The 17,367-nt window shown below is 36.0% G+C and overlaps 1 protein-coding gene across 1 annotated transcript in view; it reads left to right on the top strand.

Moving 5' to 3' along the window:
* The first annotated feature begins 7,142 nt into the window (after nucleotides 1–7,142).
* RFX6 (regulatory factor X6) overlaps nucleotides 7,143–17,367 on the top strand; it is a 54,914-nt gene continuing 44,689 nt past the window's right edge. Inside the window, exons 1-4 of the mRNA XM_527584.7 lie at nucleotides 7,143–7,399; nucleotides 7,698–7,854; nucleotides 10,430–10,553; nucleotides 12,252–12,313. Of these exons, the coding sequence (XP_527584.5) occupies nucleotides 7,177–7,399; nucleotides 7,698–7,854; nucleotides 10,430–10,553; nucleotides 12,252–12,313 (566 nt within the window). The 5' untranslated portion in view covers nucleotides 7,143–7,176. The remainder of the gene's footprint in view (nucleotides 7,400–7,697; nucleotides 7,855–10,429; nucleotides 10,554–12,251; nucleotides 12,314–17,367) is intronic.

Below are 17,367 nucleotides of genomic sequence, written 5' to 3' on the forward strand. Positions count from 1 at the left end.
AAATAAAATGTCTTATTTATATTTGAATCACCAGGTCATGATAAATTATTTTTGGTTGATGAAAGTAAGGATGAAGGGTGCCACCAATTTCCATTCACTTTTGTAACAAATATTTAATAGGCATCCACTATGTGCCAGCTGCTGTTTAATATATACATTTAATATTAAATTTGAGTTGCAACTTATATTTTTGCCATTTACTATGTGTGCTTATTACAATAGTATGTAAGGAGCAGTTCTTAAATACACATAGAGCAATAAATTATTTACTTTTGTATACTGACTAATATAATCTATTTTCTTTCTTCACTATTGCAAACAAACGAGTAGTCTTACATTAATCTAAAAAAGAGCATTAGACTATCTTTTATTGGAAATGGAAAGAAATGTAAGTTGTTTGTATGTGAAGAACAAAGGTTCTTGAAGATACTGGATGTTAAGGCTTAACAAAATAACTTTCAATAAAAAATAGAGTAATTTACATTAATTTAACTAAAGAAGTGAACATTGAAATATTTTAAATGTATTTTCTCTACATTTTAACAGTAACATTATAATAAACATACATTTCCCAAGCTTTAACATATTTTATGATATTTGCATCCCTAGAATTATATAAATATCTTCTATTTACAAACAACCATAAGTTAACTTTTACTAACAATTAAAAAAAACTCAGCTTCAAAATTTTTACTTTGAAATAACTTTTTTAAAAAGAGAGTAATGTAACCTTCCCCTTCCTGTGTCCAAGTGTTCTCTGTTACCTGCACGTTGTGCACATGTACCCCAGAACTTAAAGTATAATAAAAAATATACATTTATTTAAAAAAAGAGAGTAATGTAATAAGCTCCTTTACACTCTCTATCCTGACACTTTTACTTTTCAAAATCACATATCAAATAAGAAATGAGCCTATTTGAATCCGTCACTCATTAAGGTTTATTGTATGAAGAGGTACAAGGGAAGAAGAATATCTCATCACAGCCCTAAGGAAAATTGAAGGAAATGTTTACAAACCTAAACGGGTTTCAACAGCACACATTCTCATTAAAGACACTTCTGGTTCAGGGTTAAATTGCCAGCTCTGGGCCCCAATTCAAGCTGAAGTTCCTGTCTTGGGCTTAAAAGACATGTCTATCTTTAGAATGATGGAGATAGAAGACATAGTTGTTCAGGAAATTGTCTGACAATTGTGATTGTCAGTGCTGATAATGAGTTCTGGTATAAAGTCAAAACAACCAACTGAGAAATTAATTACATAGAAAGTACTTTTTATTTTTCTTGATACTTCCTAAAGATTGCAATCTAGGAAATAACTTTTTCTTTCCATGCAAGACCTCCCCATTTGTCGCCAGGCTATACTGATTCTTCCTTTCAATAACATTAGTACCTGTCACTCTCCCCATTTCCAACCACATACTACCTTTCTGACTCCGATCCCTGACCAACTGGGATTCCTTTCCTGGATTTTCCCCAAATTAATTTGTCTTTTACATTGGTATGCAGTTATGGAAAAAAGAATGGTTCTGCCCACACAGAAACTGGACCCATCAACTTGGTCTCCTAAATCATAACCAACTGAATATATTTTATTTATCTTTCTCTCTTTTTTAATTGACTCCCTCAATCCTCTCAGCCATTTATTGATCCTTCCTTTTCTTCATCTCTCCTCTTCATTTTCCATTTCCCCCGTTACTTCTCTATTATCCTACATGCAATAAGGAAAAACCTATGGCACAACCAAGATTGAAGGAGGAGGAAATTAGACTTGAAGAAGGAATGCAGACCTAATCTGTTGATGTTTATATGATAACAGGAAAACTGATAGTTCATATTTTACGAACAAGCCTGGGAAATTTGTCGAAATTTTATAAATTTCTTCCACAGCAAAGTTTTGGACTAAGTAGTAATTCTTACCTGGTAAGAATATAGCAGATTCTTAATTTTTAAAAATAATCTGGTTGGGTGCAGTGGCTCACGCCTGTAATCCCAGCACTTTGGGAGGCCGAGTGGGGGTGGATAACTTGAGGTCAGGAGGTCAAGACCAGCCTGGCCAACATGGTGAAACCCCATCTCTACTAAAAATACAAAATTAGCCGGGTGCAGTAGTGTGTGCCTGTAGTCTCAGCTACTAGGGAGGCTGAAGCAGGAGAATTGCTTGAACCCAGGAAGCAGAGGTTGCAGTGAGCCAAGATCTCACCACTGCACTCCAGCTTGGGCAGCAGAGCAAGACTCCATTGCAAAAAAAAGTCTGACTTTTCTTATTTAAAAAAAATTTACTTTATTGAGGCAAAATTCACACAGAAGTCATCATTATAACCGTCTTGAAGTGTACAACTCAGTGGCTTCTAGTATAGTCATAATATTGTACAACCATCATCACTATCCAAAACATTTTTGTCATCCAAAAAAGAAACCCCATACACATTAGGGAGTCACACCTCATTTCCCCTACTTCTAACCCCTGGCAAACCCATTAATCTACTTTCTGTCTCTATGGATGTGCTTATTCTGGACATTACATGTAAATGGATCACACAATATGTAGCCTTTTATATCTGGCTTATTTCACTTGACGTGATGTTTTTAAGGTTCATACATATTGAAGCATGTATCATTGCTTCACTATTTTGTTTCATTTTATTTTTTTGAGACAAAGTCTTGCTCTGTTGCCCAGGCTAGAGTGCAGTGGCTGCAATCTCAGCTCAGCCACCTGAGTAGCTGGGATTACAGGCATGCACCACCATGCCCGGCTAATTTTTGTATGTTTCAGTAAAGATGGGGTTTTGACATGTTGCCCAGGCTGGTCTCAAACTCCTCAGCTCAAGTAATCCGTCAGCCTCAGCTTCATTGTTTTTTAATGACTGCATAATATTCCCTTGTATGGATATACCACATTGTGTTTATGTATAGAACAGCTGATGAACATTTTGGTTGTGTTGACTTTTTAACTTTTATGCATAATGTTGCTATAAACATTTTTACACAAGCTTTGTGTATGAATTTATGTTTCAATTCTCTTGAGTATCTACCTAGAAACAGAATTACTGGATCATATGTTTAACTTTTTGAGGAACTGTGAAACTATTTTCCACAGTGGTGGTATCATTTTACATTCCTACCAGCAGTGTATGAAGGTCCCAATTTCTCCACAACCTCACTATCATTTTTAAAAAATTATAGTGGGTGTGAAGTGATATCTTATTGTGGTTTTGATTTGCGTTTTCCTAATGCAAATGATATTGAACATTTTATGGCTTATTAGCCATTTATATATCTTATCTGGAGAAATGTCTATTTAAATCTTTTACATGTTTTTAAATTGGGCTATTGTCTTTTGATTGTTGAGTTGTAAGAGTTCTTTATATATTCTGATGGACGATTTTAAAATATTTGTCCATTGTGTGTTGTCTTTTCGTTTTCTTGATAGTGTTTTTTGATGCACACATTTTGGTGGAGTTCAGTTTATCTACCTTTTATCTTTTATTGCTTGTACTTTTTGTACCACATTCAATAAACCTTTGCCTAATCCCAGGTGATAAAGACTTAAGGCAAGGTTTTAGTCCAAGAGTTGTACAGTTTTAGCTCTTATATTTAGGTCTTTGAACCATTTTTATTTTTGTATATAGTGTGAAGTAGGGTTCCAAACTCATTCTTTTAGATGTGGTTATATAATTGAAAAGGCTATATATCTTTTTCCACTGAATGGTGTTAGTACCTTTATCAAAAAACGGTATTTATTGCTTCGTGTATTTTGGGGCTCTGTTGTTAGGTTCATAACCTCACTTTACTTTTATTTGAAAGAAACAAAATGAAATTCATTAACAGAAAGCAAAGTACTTGCTGTATTTATAAAATAATTTTGGTGAACAGAAAAACAAATTAGGAGAGACATGAACTTTCACAGAAGAAAATTTCATAGTATACGATCACTCCAGATAATACTATGCCCAGAAATAATCTAGGCAAGGAGATGTTCCTCAAAATTCTTCTGCAATGAAAGAGAGAAATTTTTTTTTCCTTGCTTATGTGAACTAAAAAAGATCTAAAGTTTCAGAATAAAAAGATTAGATATGTTTTATTGAAGGCTTACTCTGTTTCAGGCACTGGACTAGTTTCTTCTTTATAATGTTTCATCTGATGCTTATATTAACTCTATAATGTGATGTCTTATGTCAGCAGGACTTGAGTCAAGTATTTTTCTACAAAAGCAATTTAAAGAAAGTGTTGCCAGGAGAAACAGGAAAGGGAGTAGGGGTAGCAGGACAGAGGAGGGCAAGAAGCCAACACGGATGGGATTTTAGGAATGGTCTAGTGGGAGATGGTTTCAGTCCGATCCCATAGAGGAGCTCTGGTTGTAAGTTGTACCTCAGATTTATCCAACATGAGATCAAGGTTCTCAACCATCAGTCATTGGCTAAGTGCTACTCAGGGGCACCTAGGCTCTATCTGCCTATGGGCAATGGTGGTCTGGTAGCTAAGGGCAGTTCCTCCAAAGAAAAGTCCCAGGAGCTCTCAGGTGGTGGTCTTGGGGTTGGTATTGGAAACCAAAGGAGGCAAAAACGGGGTGAGGGGTGCTCAGAAAATGTGGAAGAAATCCAAGGGGATCTGAGCAGAACACCCACAAAATCTACTATAGATATGTACTATTTTTTTCCAATTTTGAGGGAAGGAAACAGGCACAGAAAGGTTAAATGCCCAGAAGCACAAAGAGAATGAGTGCAAATGTACCTGACTCCAAATTCCTTTTCCTTTCCCCTTTACTCTTGTGCCTCCAGTCATGAAGACACTGTAATTTGGGAACTTCAAAGAATCTCCTTTCAGACATCATGTGTTTTTTTTTTTTTCCTTAAAACAGAATAAACTTTTTCAGGTTTTTTTACTTACAGTCTGTTAAACCGTAAGCAGAAATTTTTACATTAGCGTATTCATGGGCATTTTTCTCCCTGGGAGACAGTTGATAGCTTACAAAAATTTCTTAAAGAGTATATAAAAAATAAAAATCTTACAAATCACTATTTTAAAAGATCATTCTCCATTTTTACCTATTTTCCTGCCTAGAGCTGCTTTTCTAAAACACTAGTCTCATGAGCTCAGATTCGTTATAATAATTACAAATAGCAAATTTAGAATATTGACAGCTTTTCCCCTCCTCTGCTTTCACCACATACCATACGTTTGAGAAGAACTGGCATTTATTCTTCTTTAAACGTTTGGTATAAATCACTCATGAAGCTATCTCGTCTTGTGCTTTCTTTATGTTGGAAGTTTTTTTATTACTGATTAAATTTATTTACCTGCTATAGGCCTATTTAGACTTCCTATTTTTGAATAGAAGCACAAATAACTTTCACATTATTTTGTTAGGCAAACAGATTTACTTAAAATTAAGGCAAAAAGTTCACTTAGGGCCTTAACTGATCGTGGTTTTTGTTTCCAATGATCTGTTCAATTGGATAATTGCCAGATTTTCACGTAGTGTCTGTATGACTTACACACACACATACACACACACAAACACATTATCATATGGTTAGTATTTTAAAAAAGAAATTCCAGTAATTTTCCTGAACATTTTTCTTCTTATCATTTCATATAAGTAGACACAGTTAATCACTGGGACTCCCTTTACAGAATGAATCTGAGGGTATCTCTGTGAAGAGGCAACATTCTAAACTTTAGTACTGTACATACAGCTAAGCCCTCTGGTCTGAGCAGGCTCTGAGGCTTTCGGAGGACTGGGTAGAGAAAACTGGCAAAGTTGTCCTGAGGCAGTGGAGGGGTATACCCACTTTAGGAGTGTGGAGGGGTGGGTAGCCCCATCCTGGATCTAGCTGCTGGAGGTACCAGATAAGGTGAAAACCTTTGACAAAGAGTTGCTGCCTTTCCCAACAAGTGGTACTAAAAATGGGGAGATTCAAATCTACTCATAACTTTAGCTGCTTTTGCTGTATTACTTAGACTGTATCGCTCCTTCCCATAATTCACCCTTCAGCCACCCACCACCTTGGATCCCATTTTGTTTGTTCTATGTTAAATTTCAATGTAATGTAGTTTAATATTGTCAAAGTCGAAGGCTGATTTCTCTCTCTAATGCTGCAAGAGAAGATGACATGCTGTAGGTTGTGATGAGGCAATGTGATCCAAAGCAGAATCCTTGCTTTTGTTGGAGAGCGCTGGACATATAAAGACACTGGGCGTATTTGTCAAAAGAACAGAAGGTGGAAGGAAAGGAAGATGATCTGGCAGTCAGGTAACACCAATCCCAAGTCTCCACTGACCACTCCCATCTAAAGAGAGCACAGATTATAGTTTGCCCCCATGAGATTGCCATTTTGGGTTGGAAGATGGTCGCAATTTCATTTTTCACTTAAGCAAACGTCCGTTGCCGTACTGCTAGGTATGAGATGAGTAATCGTCAGGGACGCGTTTAAATTACAAAATAACGGTAAATGGGAGAGAAAGAATCTTTCCTCGGTGTTGAGGCCAGATCCTCCAGGGCTGGGAGACCCAGGAGTGCGGGCCACTGTGCACCCTCGAGCAAAGCAGTGTGTGACGAGATGGGATCTTCCCTCAAATGCTGAGAAGAGCCCTCGCCAATCCCTCGGAAGGTTCCCAGAATAAAAAGCCCGGTCCCTGCTGTGCAAAGACTGACCGGTACTCCGGCGTACTTTTTCCCTGTCCCAGGCGTGCAGAGTCCACGCCGCGCGGCCAGGTGCCCCAATAGTGTACCTGAAAGTAGGGATGGGGCCAGTTACAGCTGCACTTTCCCTGCAGAAGACAGTGAGCCTTCCCGGGATCTTTCTGGGAGCTCTGAGTGTGAAAACGGTCCTCCGGCCAGCGCAGGTTGAGAGAACGGGAGGGAGGGGGAAGCTGTGAGCGCCCAGGGCGTGACGGGCGCAGGTGAGAAAGTGAGTTTCGCGGAAGCATCGGCCGGGACCGCAGACAGGTGGAGAAACGGAGTCCCACCGCGGCCCACCGCGGCTCCCGGGCGGCCTGGGCTGTACCTGTGCGCGGCGTCCTTTCTCCGCTGAGCCAGGGCACACCGGAGCCTGCGGCCTCCTTCCCCGCCCCTGCGGCCCCCGGTCCCAGCCCCGCCCCGCCCCGCCCCGGGCTGGGGCTCCGCTGGGGAACCGGCCGAGCGGCGCGCGCGGAGGTGTCCGGCGGCCAGGAGGATGGCCAAGGTCCCGGAGCTGGAAGACACCTTCCTGCAGGCGCAGCCTGCGCCCCAACTGTCCCCGGGGATCCAGGAAGACTGCTGTGTGCAGCTCCTGGGCAAGGGCTTGCTAGTCTATCCGGAAGAAACAGTGTACCTGGCGGCCGAAGGGCAGCCCGGGGGCGAGCAGGGCGGCGGGGAGAAAGGCGAAGACCCGGAGCTGCCGGGGGCAGTGAAATCAGGTGAGTGCTCTGCCGCATCCGGAGCTGGGAAGGGGACGAGGACGTATTCTAAGAAGGGCACCCAATAGTAATAATGCATCCCGAACAAACATAAGGCAGATGTAGAATGTTCTGTCCAAATCTTTGTATTTCCTCAGTAAAATGTCAAGTAGAGACTTGACATTTTGCATAGCCCCCCTTTCCTCCCCTCCGCCCCCCACCCCAGTAGGCTACTACTTTGAAGTTAAGGTACACTTAAAGGCGACTTAGTTGATTTTATATTCTGTTTTTCTTTATCATCCCTTCAACTGGCAATCAGAAATGCACTTAAACAATGGTAACTTTTCCTCTGAAGAAGAGGATGCCGACAACCACGACAGCAAAACCAAAGCAGCGGATCAATACCTGTCTCAGAAGAAAACCATCACGCAGATTGTGAAGGATAAAAAGAAGCAGACACAGCTCACGCTGCAGTGGTGAGACTCGCCCGCAGGGTACACTGAAGCACCTGTTGACGTTTTAACAGCCAGCGTCTTCAGGATCTTTGATTTTCACAATTCACTTCTTCCTCAGACTTTTTGGGAAAGTTTAAAAAACCAATTAGAATTTAACCCAGAATTTTTTTCACTGAATTTTTAGTATAGAGACTTATACAAGTACTGATGAAGGATTTGCAATACAAATGAAAACCACATTACGTTGTTCCTTATTGACTAAAACCATATTTTCTTCAAATGTAAGCATTAATGAACGTTTTTATGACTTACTGGCTTAATATGCAATCAGTTCAGTCCTTACATATTTGTTGTTTGATAGTTTTTGAGATTATAAAATATGATTCTTAAAAACAACTTAAAATGAGGAAGGATCTTAACACTGCCTTTATTCATGAGGGCAAATTAAAAATAGTGTATACTCTATAAGATGAAATGTGTTTGAAGTAGAAGACATAGAAAAAATCGGTTCTCTGTACTAACTTAAATAGAAGTTCAACTATTTTTATAGCATCTATCATATATGATTTATAATAATAAAATATTACAAATTGGATTTTGTGGAAAATCTTTTAAAACCAAGAATTTATCAGTAGGATTTTCGCATAGAGTGAACATTTTGTAATATCTATCTAAAAGAAAGACGGCTCTAAAGTAAAAGCATTATATTAAACTTTCCTACATAGTAGGAAGAAATAGGAGCATAAATTTCCTCACAAATTCCAAGTAAAAAACAAACTAATAAAAAGGACTATATATTTACTGATTAGTTACATAACCTAATTTTATGTAAAGTATGATCTAAGGAGCCTTAGAAAAATACAAGATAAAGAACTAGTAAATTTTATTTTTATTATTTATTTAAAGATTAAATTACAATTTACATATAGTAGTTTTTTTGTGATTATATGCTTGAACCCTTTCAAATATTTGAAATATAAGCCAAATATTCATCTAAAGTTGGAGTTTAACTATTGAAGTTGATGTCGTGGTTACTAGTTAAGAATATACTAGAGCAGTTAAGTAATTGAGTTAAATATCTGGGATATTTAGGATACAACTATTTGCAGCAGGATAACTGGGGCAAAATTGTTTTGATTTCAGATATATTATTGAGCTGTTTCGAATGATTACTGCATTTTTTCCATTTAAATTGAGTGTGTGGAAATATATGTTTCTTTTATGAATAAATGTATACATAAATATATATAAGTTAAGATCAAAGAAAAAAGTTGTACCCCAAATGAACATCATACTTATGTCTAGGATGATTCAATATTTTGAAGACAAAGACAATGCCGACTACAACAGTATCAAAATAGCAAGATGAAATGTGAACATTGTGTACATGTAATTAAAATATAATTTTTAAACAGATAAACTAGAACTGAAAATCAAAGTGAAAAAGCTGGCTGATTAATTCCAGTTTTCACTATCAACTAGTATGTCAGCTGATTTTATGTACATATATTGATTTCATATTTTGAAACACTAGATCTTAGTTTTTGGTCTTTTTTTGTTCTTCATTAAAAAAATGAGTGATATTTTACCTGTTCAGGGAATACTTTCTTTAGCCTTTATCTTGTACACATTAGGATATTTTAAATGAAATCTTTGAAGGGTTTCATCCAATTTTAATCTGCAGACTCTATATTGCATCGTTTCTGTATTATAATAAATATTATCTTACTATACATAAAATTGGTATAAGTAAACTTTAGTCAAAATCACCTACTGAACTGTTAGGAAAACTGGGAATGGAATCTAAAAGTTTAATTTCTACATTGCTGTTTAGAAAGTTGTAACACAAATATGTATTTATTACATTTATATAAGTTATGCTTAGTTACAAATTAAATGGAATTACTCCAAATTTTCAAAGGTTATATAGTTATTTTTATAATATAAAGTTGAAGGTATATATGTTATGTTTGGAGATATCTATAGAGAATTACATTATCTTTTAAGTGTATAGGATGTTTTAGATAATTATAGTACGGATGACAGTAGTAAAAAGTATAGGAATAGAAATATATCAGTGTCATTTCAGACTTAAGTAAAATGAGTTTATCCTCATGTGTTTTGCAAATAAATGCATCATTGTCCTTCCCTAATTATTCAGGGCTGAGAAATAGGTTTTGAATGAAAGTGAGAGAATGTAAGCATTTGCCAACCTGAAGCTTGACAGCCCTTTAGTACTAAGAATGTTTTAAAAAATACCCATCATCTTCAATTTCACCATTCATATTTATATGTCACAGAGCAAATCATGATGAACCATGAGGTTTATATAGAAGACCTAATATTTGTGATGTGGACCAGGCATGGTTTTATGTTAGCCATGATATTTTAACTGTACTAGCAGATTTTTCACTGGGGTTTTGTACTTCTAACATTAATCCTTATAATTTGATTTTTAAAAAATATCCAGAATAAACGAATGTCTACTCATTACCTCATTTATAGAGTCCATATTCAAAATGGGTAATAAGTCAATGAGAAAGTTGAAGGAAAAGGAAATAAAATATTTGACCTAATTTTTGTTCCTTTTTCTTAGGCTTGAAGAGAATTACATTGTATGTGAAGGAGTTTGCTTACCACGGTGCATTCTTTATGCACACTACTTAGATTTCTGTAGGAAAGAGAAATTAGAGCCAGCCTGTGCGGCCACCTTTGGAAAGGTAAATGACACATATTGGCTATAGTGACTTATAACTAAAGTCATGTCAGGTAGTTAGCATGAAAACGAATTCATCTGTGCAAGTTCTCTTAGAGAATATTGAGACATTTGTTTTGCAGGCATAAATTGTCTTAAGGACTCTGTTTGGAATTGCTATATGTTTATAACTTGATTTTGAATATTAGAACCCTAACTATTAGAAGATCTAATGTGAATTTAAAGCAAGCTTTGTTTAAGCAGTAGCATTTGCCTTCAAAGAGGGATGCATTAAAGTGTATAGTATGGCCTGTGTTAAGAAGCAAAATTAAGTGGAGGTGACAAGTCTCTTGCTAATGCAATTAGTGGTTAGTGGTTATCCATACTATTTAGCTAGTCCAAATATATGAGTTTTTAATAGGTTTTAAAATGTATTAAAAGTTCTCCTAATTCTCCATTTCACTCTATGTTTACATTCCAAATCCCAAGATTTTATGATGGGATGGGTTAGAATTCTCTCATTTAAAAATATTTCTTTCTACCCAACCTGTGTGGTTAGGATGGGAATCTATATAACTGACATTATTATGCTTATATATAGAGAGAGAGACATCACTTTGAGAATCAATATGAATCTCTTAAGAAAGCCTTGTTCTTTAAGATTCATGTCATGCTGTGTTTGAGAACCTAGGATATCCCAGAAAAACTTTAGGAAGCTTGGGTCTCAAATATTGTATCTTATACAAATTGAAATCCAGATTCTAACCTGTAGAGGGACTCATTGTCCAGAAAATAATGAATACTATAGTCCAGCTTCTCATTTAAAAAATAATGTTATTTATTTCAAAAACCTATCTATTTACAGAGAGAGTGTGATATTATACATTGTAATCAGGTAACCTAGGTTCTAGCCTAGACTGGACTAATTTATTGTGAGACCTTCTGAAAAGCACTTAATCTCTTTAAAAATCTGTTTACTCATTCTATTAAATGAGGAGTTTGGATAAGACAACTTCTAATATCCATATTAACATTACCATTTTGTGAGTCTACCTTATGGGAATAATTCTTAACTGTTTGGCAGTCATGAAGCACCTTGAAAACCTGGTAAAACTATAGAGCCAGCCTCCAAGAAATTAATACATACATAGTTTGCCATGGAGCTCTTTAAAGTTCATGTATGGATCTTCAAAGATTGAGGTTAAAATTGTTTTATGTAGAAGACTTTAAAAAAATGTTTAATCAGATCCTAATTTTAGCAAATTTAGAGAAAGGAACATACAAAACAAAAAATTTATAACATTATAATGTAGATACAGTAAGGCAGAGAAAGTTTTATATGTCCTTTGGGGTTGGGAATAGATTTTTAATTGTGGGTAAATCTCTGTATGGAATTATATGAAGAGACCCAAATCTTCTCACTCCATACATAAATAAAGTAATAATTGCTTTGGTAGTACCATCAAGCAAAAGCAGATATTGGTATGATCTGCCTTAGAAATCAAGACAAGGTCAGTAGAGCACTTCAATCAAAAAAGTACCTCCCTGCCTCTGCTGATGTATTGCTTATCAATATGTGTAAGTTATTACTTTTTCCAGACTAAGTATTCACTCACAGTTCATTCAGAGTTCAACATTTACTTTCCCCAAGTAATTGGCTATGAGTGGCTTGCATTAGGACCATATACTTTCTAAAGCCTAAAGTAATCATCTTTCTTTTTAGACAATTCGCCAGAAGTTTCCCCTCCTAACAACAAGGCGGCTTGGAACAAGAGGCCATTCAAAGTAAGATACCAGTGAACATATTCAGGTTCTGCTCTTGTGCATGAAGATTGACACAGATGTAAAATAAGTATTGTCTTTGTCAGTACAAAGAGAACCAGGTATTCTCTTGATGAAGCAGACTTTTATCAACTGTGAGAACTGAAAAAAAAAAGTAGATTTTAGAATAATGTTTAAAAAGCAAATTTTACATATGAAAATAATAATGTATTATTATTTCTGCTGAAATAATTTAAATGAGTCATTTTCATAATCTTAAAGCTGTTACTGAAGGCACCAGTGTTATGAGGAGGAATGCAACGCTCCCAAAGAGCAAGGCCCAAACCAGGGGGTAAAGAGCTTTGAGTAGGAAGGAAGTGCCTTAGCATGCTTCAGGTTCTTCCTCTAGTTTTCTTTCTGAGACAATAATTTCTTGATATCTCCTTCTTTTCTCTTTAAGACAAATGACATGCACAGATGACCTGTTTGGTCATCTCTTAAGGTAAATATAAACATAAACTAAGCTGTCACACATTCCCCCTCTTTATGTCTTTAAATTTTCCTCTCTGTTGTGGCAGTCTCTGGAGAACTCCCAGGTACAGTTTCTCATTCAACAGCTATTTTCTATGCGTACTGTGTTTTCAGTTTCTCCTTTCCTTCTGCCTATGAGCATGTCCAGATCTCCTTTATGCTGAGAAAGAAAAAAGTTCCAACCTTCATGATTGCTCTAGTATTTCCCCCTTTGAGTTGTTGCTTCCCTTACCACTGATCACATCCCTCTGACCTAGTCCATTTCTCTACCTGGGCAAAAATCCAATGGCTGGTTTTTACTGTTACTCATCTTCCTTGGCTCCTGCTTAGCATTTGAACCAACTGATAATGCCCTCTTAAAATAAATACAGAAAACTACCTCTATAGCTTCTCTGTCACAGTACTATCTAGGCCCTCTTCCCTCTTCTACCACTCCTTTTCTGGCTTGTCCACTGCCTCCTTCTGCCCTGACATCACATCCAGCACTGATCAATGAAAGTATAATGTGGCCACATATTTAATTCAAAAATTTCTGGAAGCCACGTTTAAAAAGTAAAAAGGAACAAGTGAAATTAGTTTTAATGTTTTATGTAATCCAATTTATCCAAAACATTATTATCTCACTATGGAATCAATATAAAAATTATTAATCGGATATTTTACATTCTTCTTTTCATACTACGTTTTTGAAATCTAGTGTGTATTTTACACTTACATCACATCTCAGTTTAGACTAGCCACATTTCCTGTGCTTACCCCCACATATGGCCAGTGGCTTTATTGCTTTATTGGATAGCTCAGCTTTAGACACTTGCAAAAACATAGGTCCTACTTTTTGAATTCTTTTGAATATAACTCTCCTCATTGCTACTTTCATAGCCTGGCCTTGACTCTGTCTTTCTTGTCCATTCATGCAATTTTTCCAAACTGACCTTTTAAAGTTGAGATTCAATCATATCTCTTCCATGTTCAAAACCTCCACTGGCTCATAATTTCTACTATTAACAACAAAATTTCCTCAACTTGACATTCAAGGTCCATCATGATTTAGTCCAAGTTCGTTTTACTATGTCACCTATTTCTTACTTTCTAGCATGTAGTCTATGTGCTCACCAAATAATCATCCCAGTAACCTTTGATTCACTCCAACTGCCAGTCTTCTGTTTAAGTTTATGCTGTCTTCCCCTGGAGAATGCCTTTTCCCATATATGTGTGTTGAAATTTTACCCATTTGAACGAATGTCTCTTGAACTTCTTCCTTTAGATCTTTTTTTAGTCCATTGATTTATTGTAGGCCCCTTCTCTGCACCCTGTGGCAGTTTGCTGGTACCTATCTTAATGTGAAATTAACTTATCTCCTCCTCTAAACAGATAATACATATTTTGAGGACAGAAACTTTGTCTCATTCACTTTTATATTCTTTCTGTTGGTCGATATATAATAGATTATCAATTAATACTTATTTAATTGATTACAATTAATGTTAACATTATTGTGGCCTGGAAAGAATAAATAAAGTGCCAGATTCAAAAAGGCAAAATAGATCCCTTCCTTCTAACCAAGTCAACTTTATTTCAAAGTTTGATCAGTTTAACTGACTGATTTCTACTGAATTTGATACCTACTGAATTGTGTAGGTTGAGGAAAGATCAGATAGTGTTTAAAGTAAATAGATAGGGGGAAAAGAGGCAGAGCAATGAAGAGAAACCCTCTTGACAGGATCTACAAGAGGGTGGGCTGGCAGGCTGCAGGGAAAGTCAATTAATCTTTGAAGGAGGCTTTAGGATTAGGGATGAATCATTAACCATGTCCATTGTGTCACAGTGGGGCTCTAGTACTTAGGTTGATGTAACAACATGGGGTGACTTCGGGCAATTTATTTGAATCCAAGAGCCATAGATATGCCCAACAGCAAGGCATTAACAATTTGAATTTTTTTCTGCTGTGCTGATATGCCATTTGATTTTTGTGACATGACTTTTTTGATATGTTTATATCATAGAGAAAAATTAATTTTCCATATTTAAACTACATGTGGTAAAAAATAGCAAAATGTAGTTTGTATATCTTGTAAATAGTAATTTTTTTGACATAATTATTATTAGCTAGGTATGTTTCTGCCTTTATTTCCAAGAAATATCCTTAGCTTTTATCTTGGAAGATAGAATATCAAAAGGCAGTATAGCCTAATGGTTAGGGACATAGGCTTTAAAGTTGGACAACTTTAAACATGAATCTGATGTTTCCATGTATAGCTGTGACACCAGCTTTCCAGCTAGTGATTTATTGTAAGGTTATTCAGCTTTTCACCAGTAAAGTGGGTATGCAATATCTTATAGGATTGTTGTGAGAGTTAAATGAGATAAAGTATAGGAATGAATATAGTAGTGAATATGCTTTCAACCCCACTATCCTTAATAATAAAAAATTAATGACTCAATATAAAATATCTGCAATACAATTAAAAGTTATTTACTGAGTATTACACACACACACAGATACATGTACTCATCTCTAATCCTTGCAATAATGATAGAAGATAGGAATTACTGTATTACAAATGAGGAAATTGCATTTCAAAGGTTATTGGCTTGCCCAAGGCCACATAGATAATACATAATAACAATGCTGGCATTTGAATCGAAGTATATCTGACTCTAAAGTTTATGTTTTATCTGCTAGTAAAAGTAGGGAAGCCTACTACTTTTTTTCCAATATCAATCGTATCAACAAATAATTGTTCAATTGAATGTTTGATTTTTGACATGTAAGTTTTATTAAGTTTTTTTAACAGATCTAACAGTTCTTAAACTTTATTAACATATTAGATTCTTCTTCAGAGAACAAACAACACTTTACCATGCCACAATTGTAAGGCATTTAATTTAGAGGTATTTGTGTTTTATATAACAGCAAATTTGTAGCACAAACACAATTTTATTTTCTGCCTTTTAATTTTAGTCCTAAACATGTCTCTGTTATATATTATCTTTGCAAACATTTCTAATGGCTATTATTTCATAAACTTACATTTTATAAAAATATTTTTATGTTTCTATGGAAATATGAACAACTGAATGAAAGACAGAAATATAAAGTAAGTATACCTTAGAAAATCAGGGAATCATAATTTCTCCCAATTTTACTAGTAATTTTGCAAAACATTTTATTGTTATTGTAGTGTTTAATACAGTACTTTTAGCATAGTATTACTAAATATTTATTGAATTATTTAAAAAATATAAATAAATGTGATATTTATTTTAACTTCCTTGGATTGCATACTAATACATACAAACATTGTGAAACTGTTCTGATGATGATTACTTAAAAAATGAGTTCTCAGTTTGGCCAAATTATTATAGGATAGCTAGAGTATGTCCAGTCATCTCACTGGGGACTATCAGAATTTATTTTAGATTATGATTGACTCAAAAGTTTCTCCTGTACTCTGGGCATGAGATAGCACCCTCTTTTTAAAAATTGTTCTTAGATGTCTTTGAGGTTCATGAAGCAATGTCACTCTCTAAATTTTACTGGTCCCTATATAAAACCCAAAGTTTGGAAAACACTAATCTATGTGACAAAGAGATGATTAGTAGGGCCTAAAAATCATGAATGAATGTGGTGTCTATTTTCAAGTTCTATTTTCCTAAGTTTTGAAATAACTAGCTGTTAATTACAGTAATGTCTTCACAGCTCTCACATTTGTGCATGTGCTACTTCTTTCCCTCACTGAAAAGTGAAAGATGAAAAAGTTTGACTGTATAAAATGAGCCCAAAATTTATTCAATTAAATGGAAGAGATAAAATATTTACAACAGATATATTAAAACAAAAAAAAATAGGCTGGATGTGGTGGCTCACACCTGTAATCCCAGCACTTTGGGAGGCTGAGACAGGAGGATCATGAGGTCAAGAGATTGAGACCATCCTGGCCAACATGGTGAAACCCTGTCTTTACTAAAAATACAAAAATTAGCTGGGCGTGGTGGTGTGCACCTGTAGTTCCAGCTACTCAGGAAGCCGAGGCAGGAGAATCACTTGAACCTGAGAGGCGGAGGTTGCAGTGAGCTGAGATCGCACCACTGCACTCCAGCCTGGCGACCGAGCGAGACTCCATCTCAAAACATAACAAAACAAAACAAAAATAAAAAAATAATAAAACAAAAAAATCTAAACAGGATCACTGTGTAGGGCCAGATATCATCCACTGTCAAAATTAGGAACAATTAAAAATGGAGTAATTTGTTTTCAGTGGCAAGTTCAACATTCCACATGAGAGGCCACTGCTGCTGATGGTTATGGAAAAAAAAAATCTCTAAAGATGAACATGAGGGGTCAGGAAGCGTCACTCTAGGGCACCTAACAAGTGTGCTTTGGGGACAAAGCCAGTCAATTTGCAGGTCCATTAGCAGCTCAGCTCTCTATCCAGTTCCTTCACACTTACCATCCCCTGCCAGCCAAGAAAACCAGCAACCCCAGCGGCAGACACTGTACATTCCCAATACCAAGATAAAAATTGACTTTACTTTCATGTTTCTTC

The sequence above is a fragment of the Pan troglodytes genome, chromosome 5, assembly GCF_028858775.2.
Source record: "Pan troglodytes isolate AG18354 chromosome 5, NHGRI_mPanTro3-v2.0_pri, whole genome shotgun sequence".
Classification (NCBI taxonomy): domain Eukaryota; kingdom Metazoa; phylum Chordata; class Mammalia; order Primates; family Hominidae; genus Pan; species Pan troglodytes.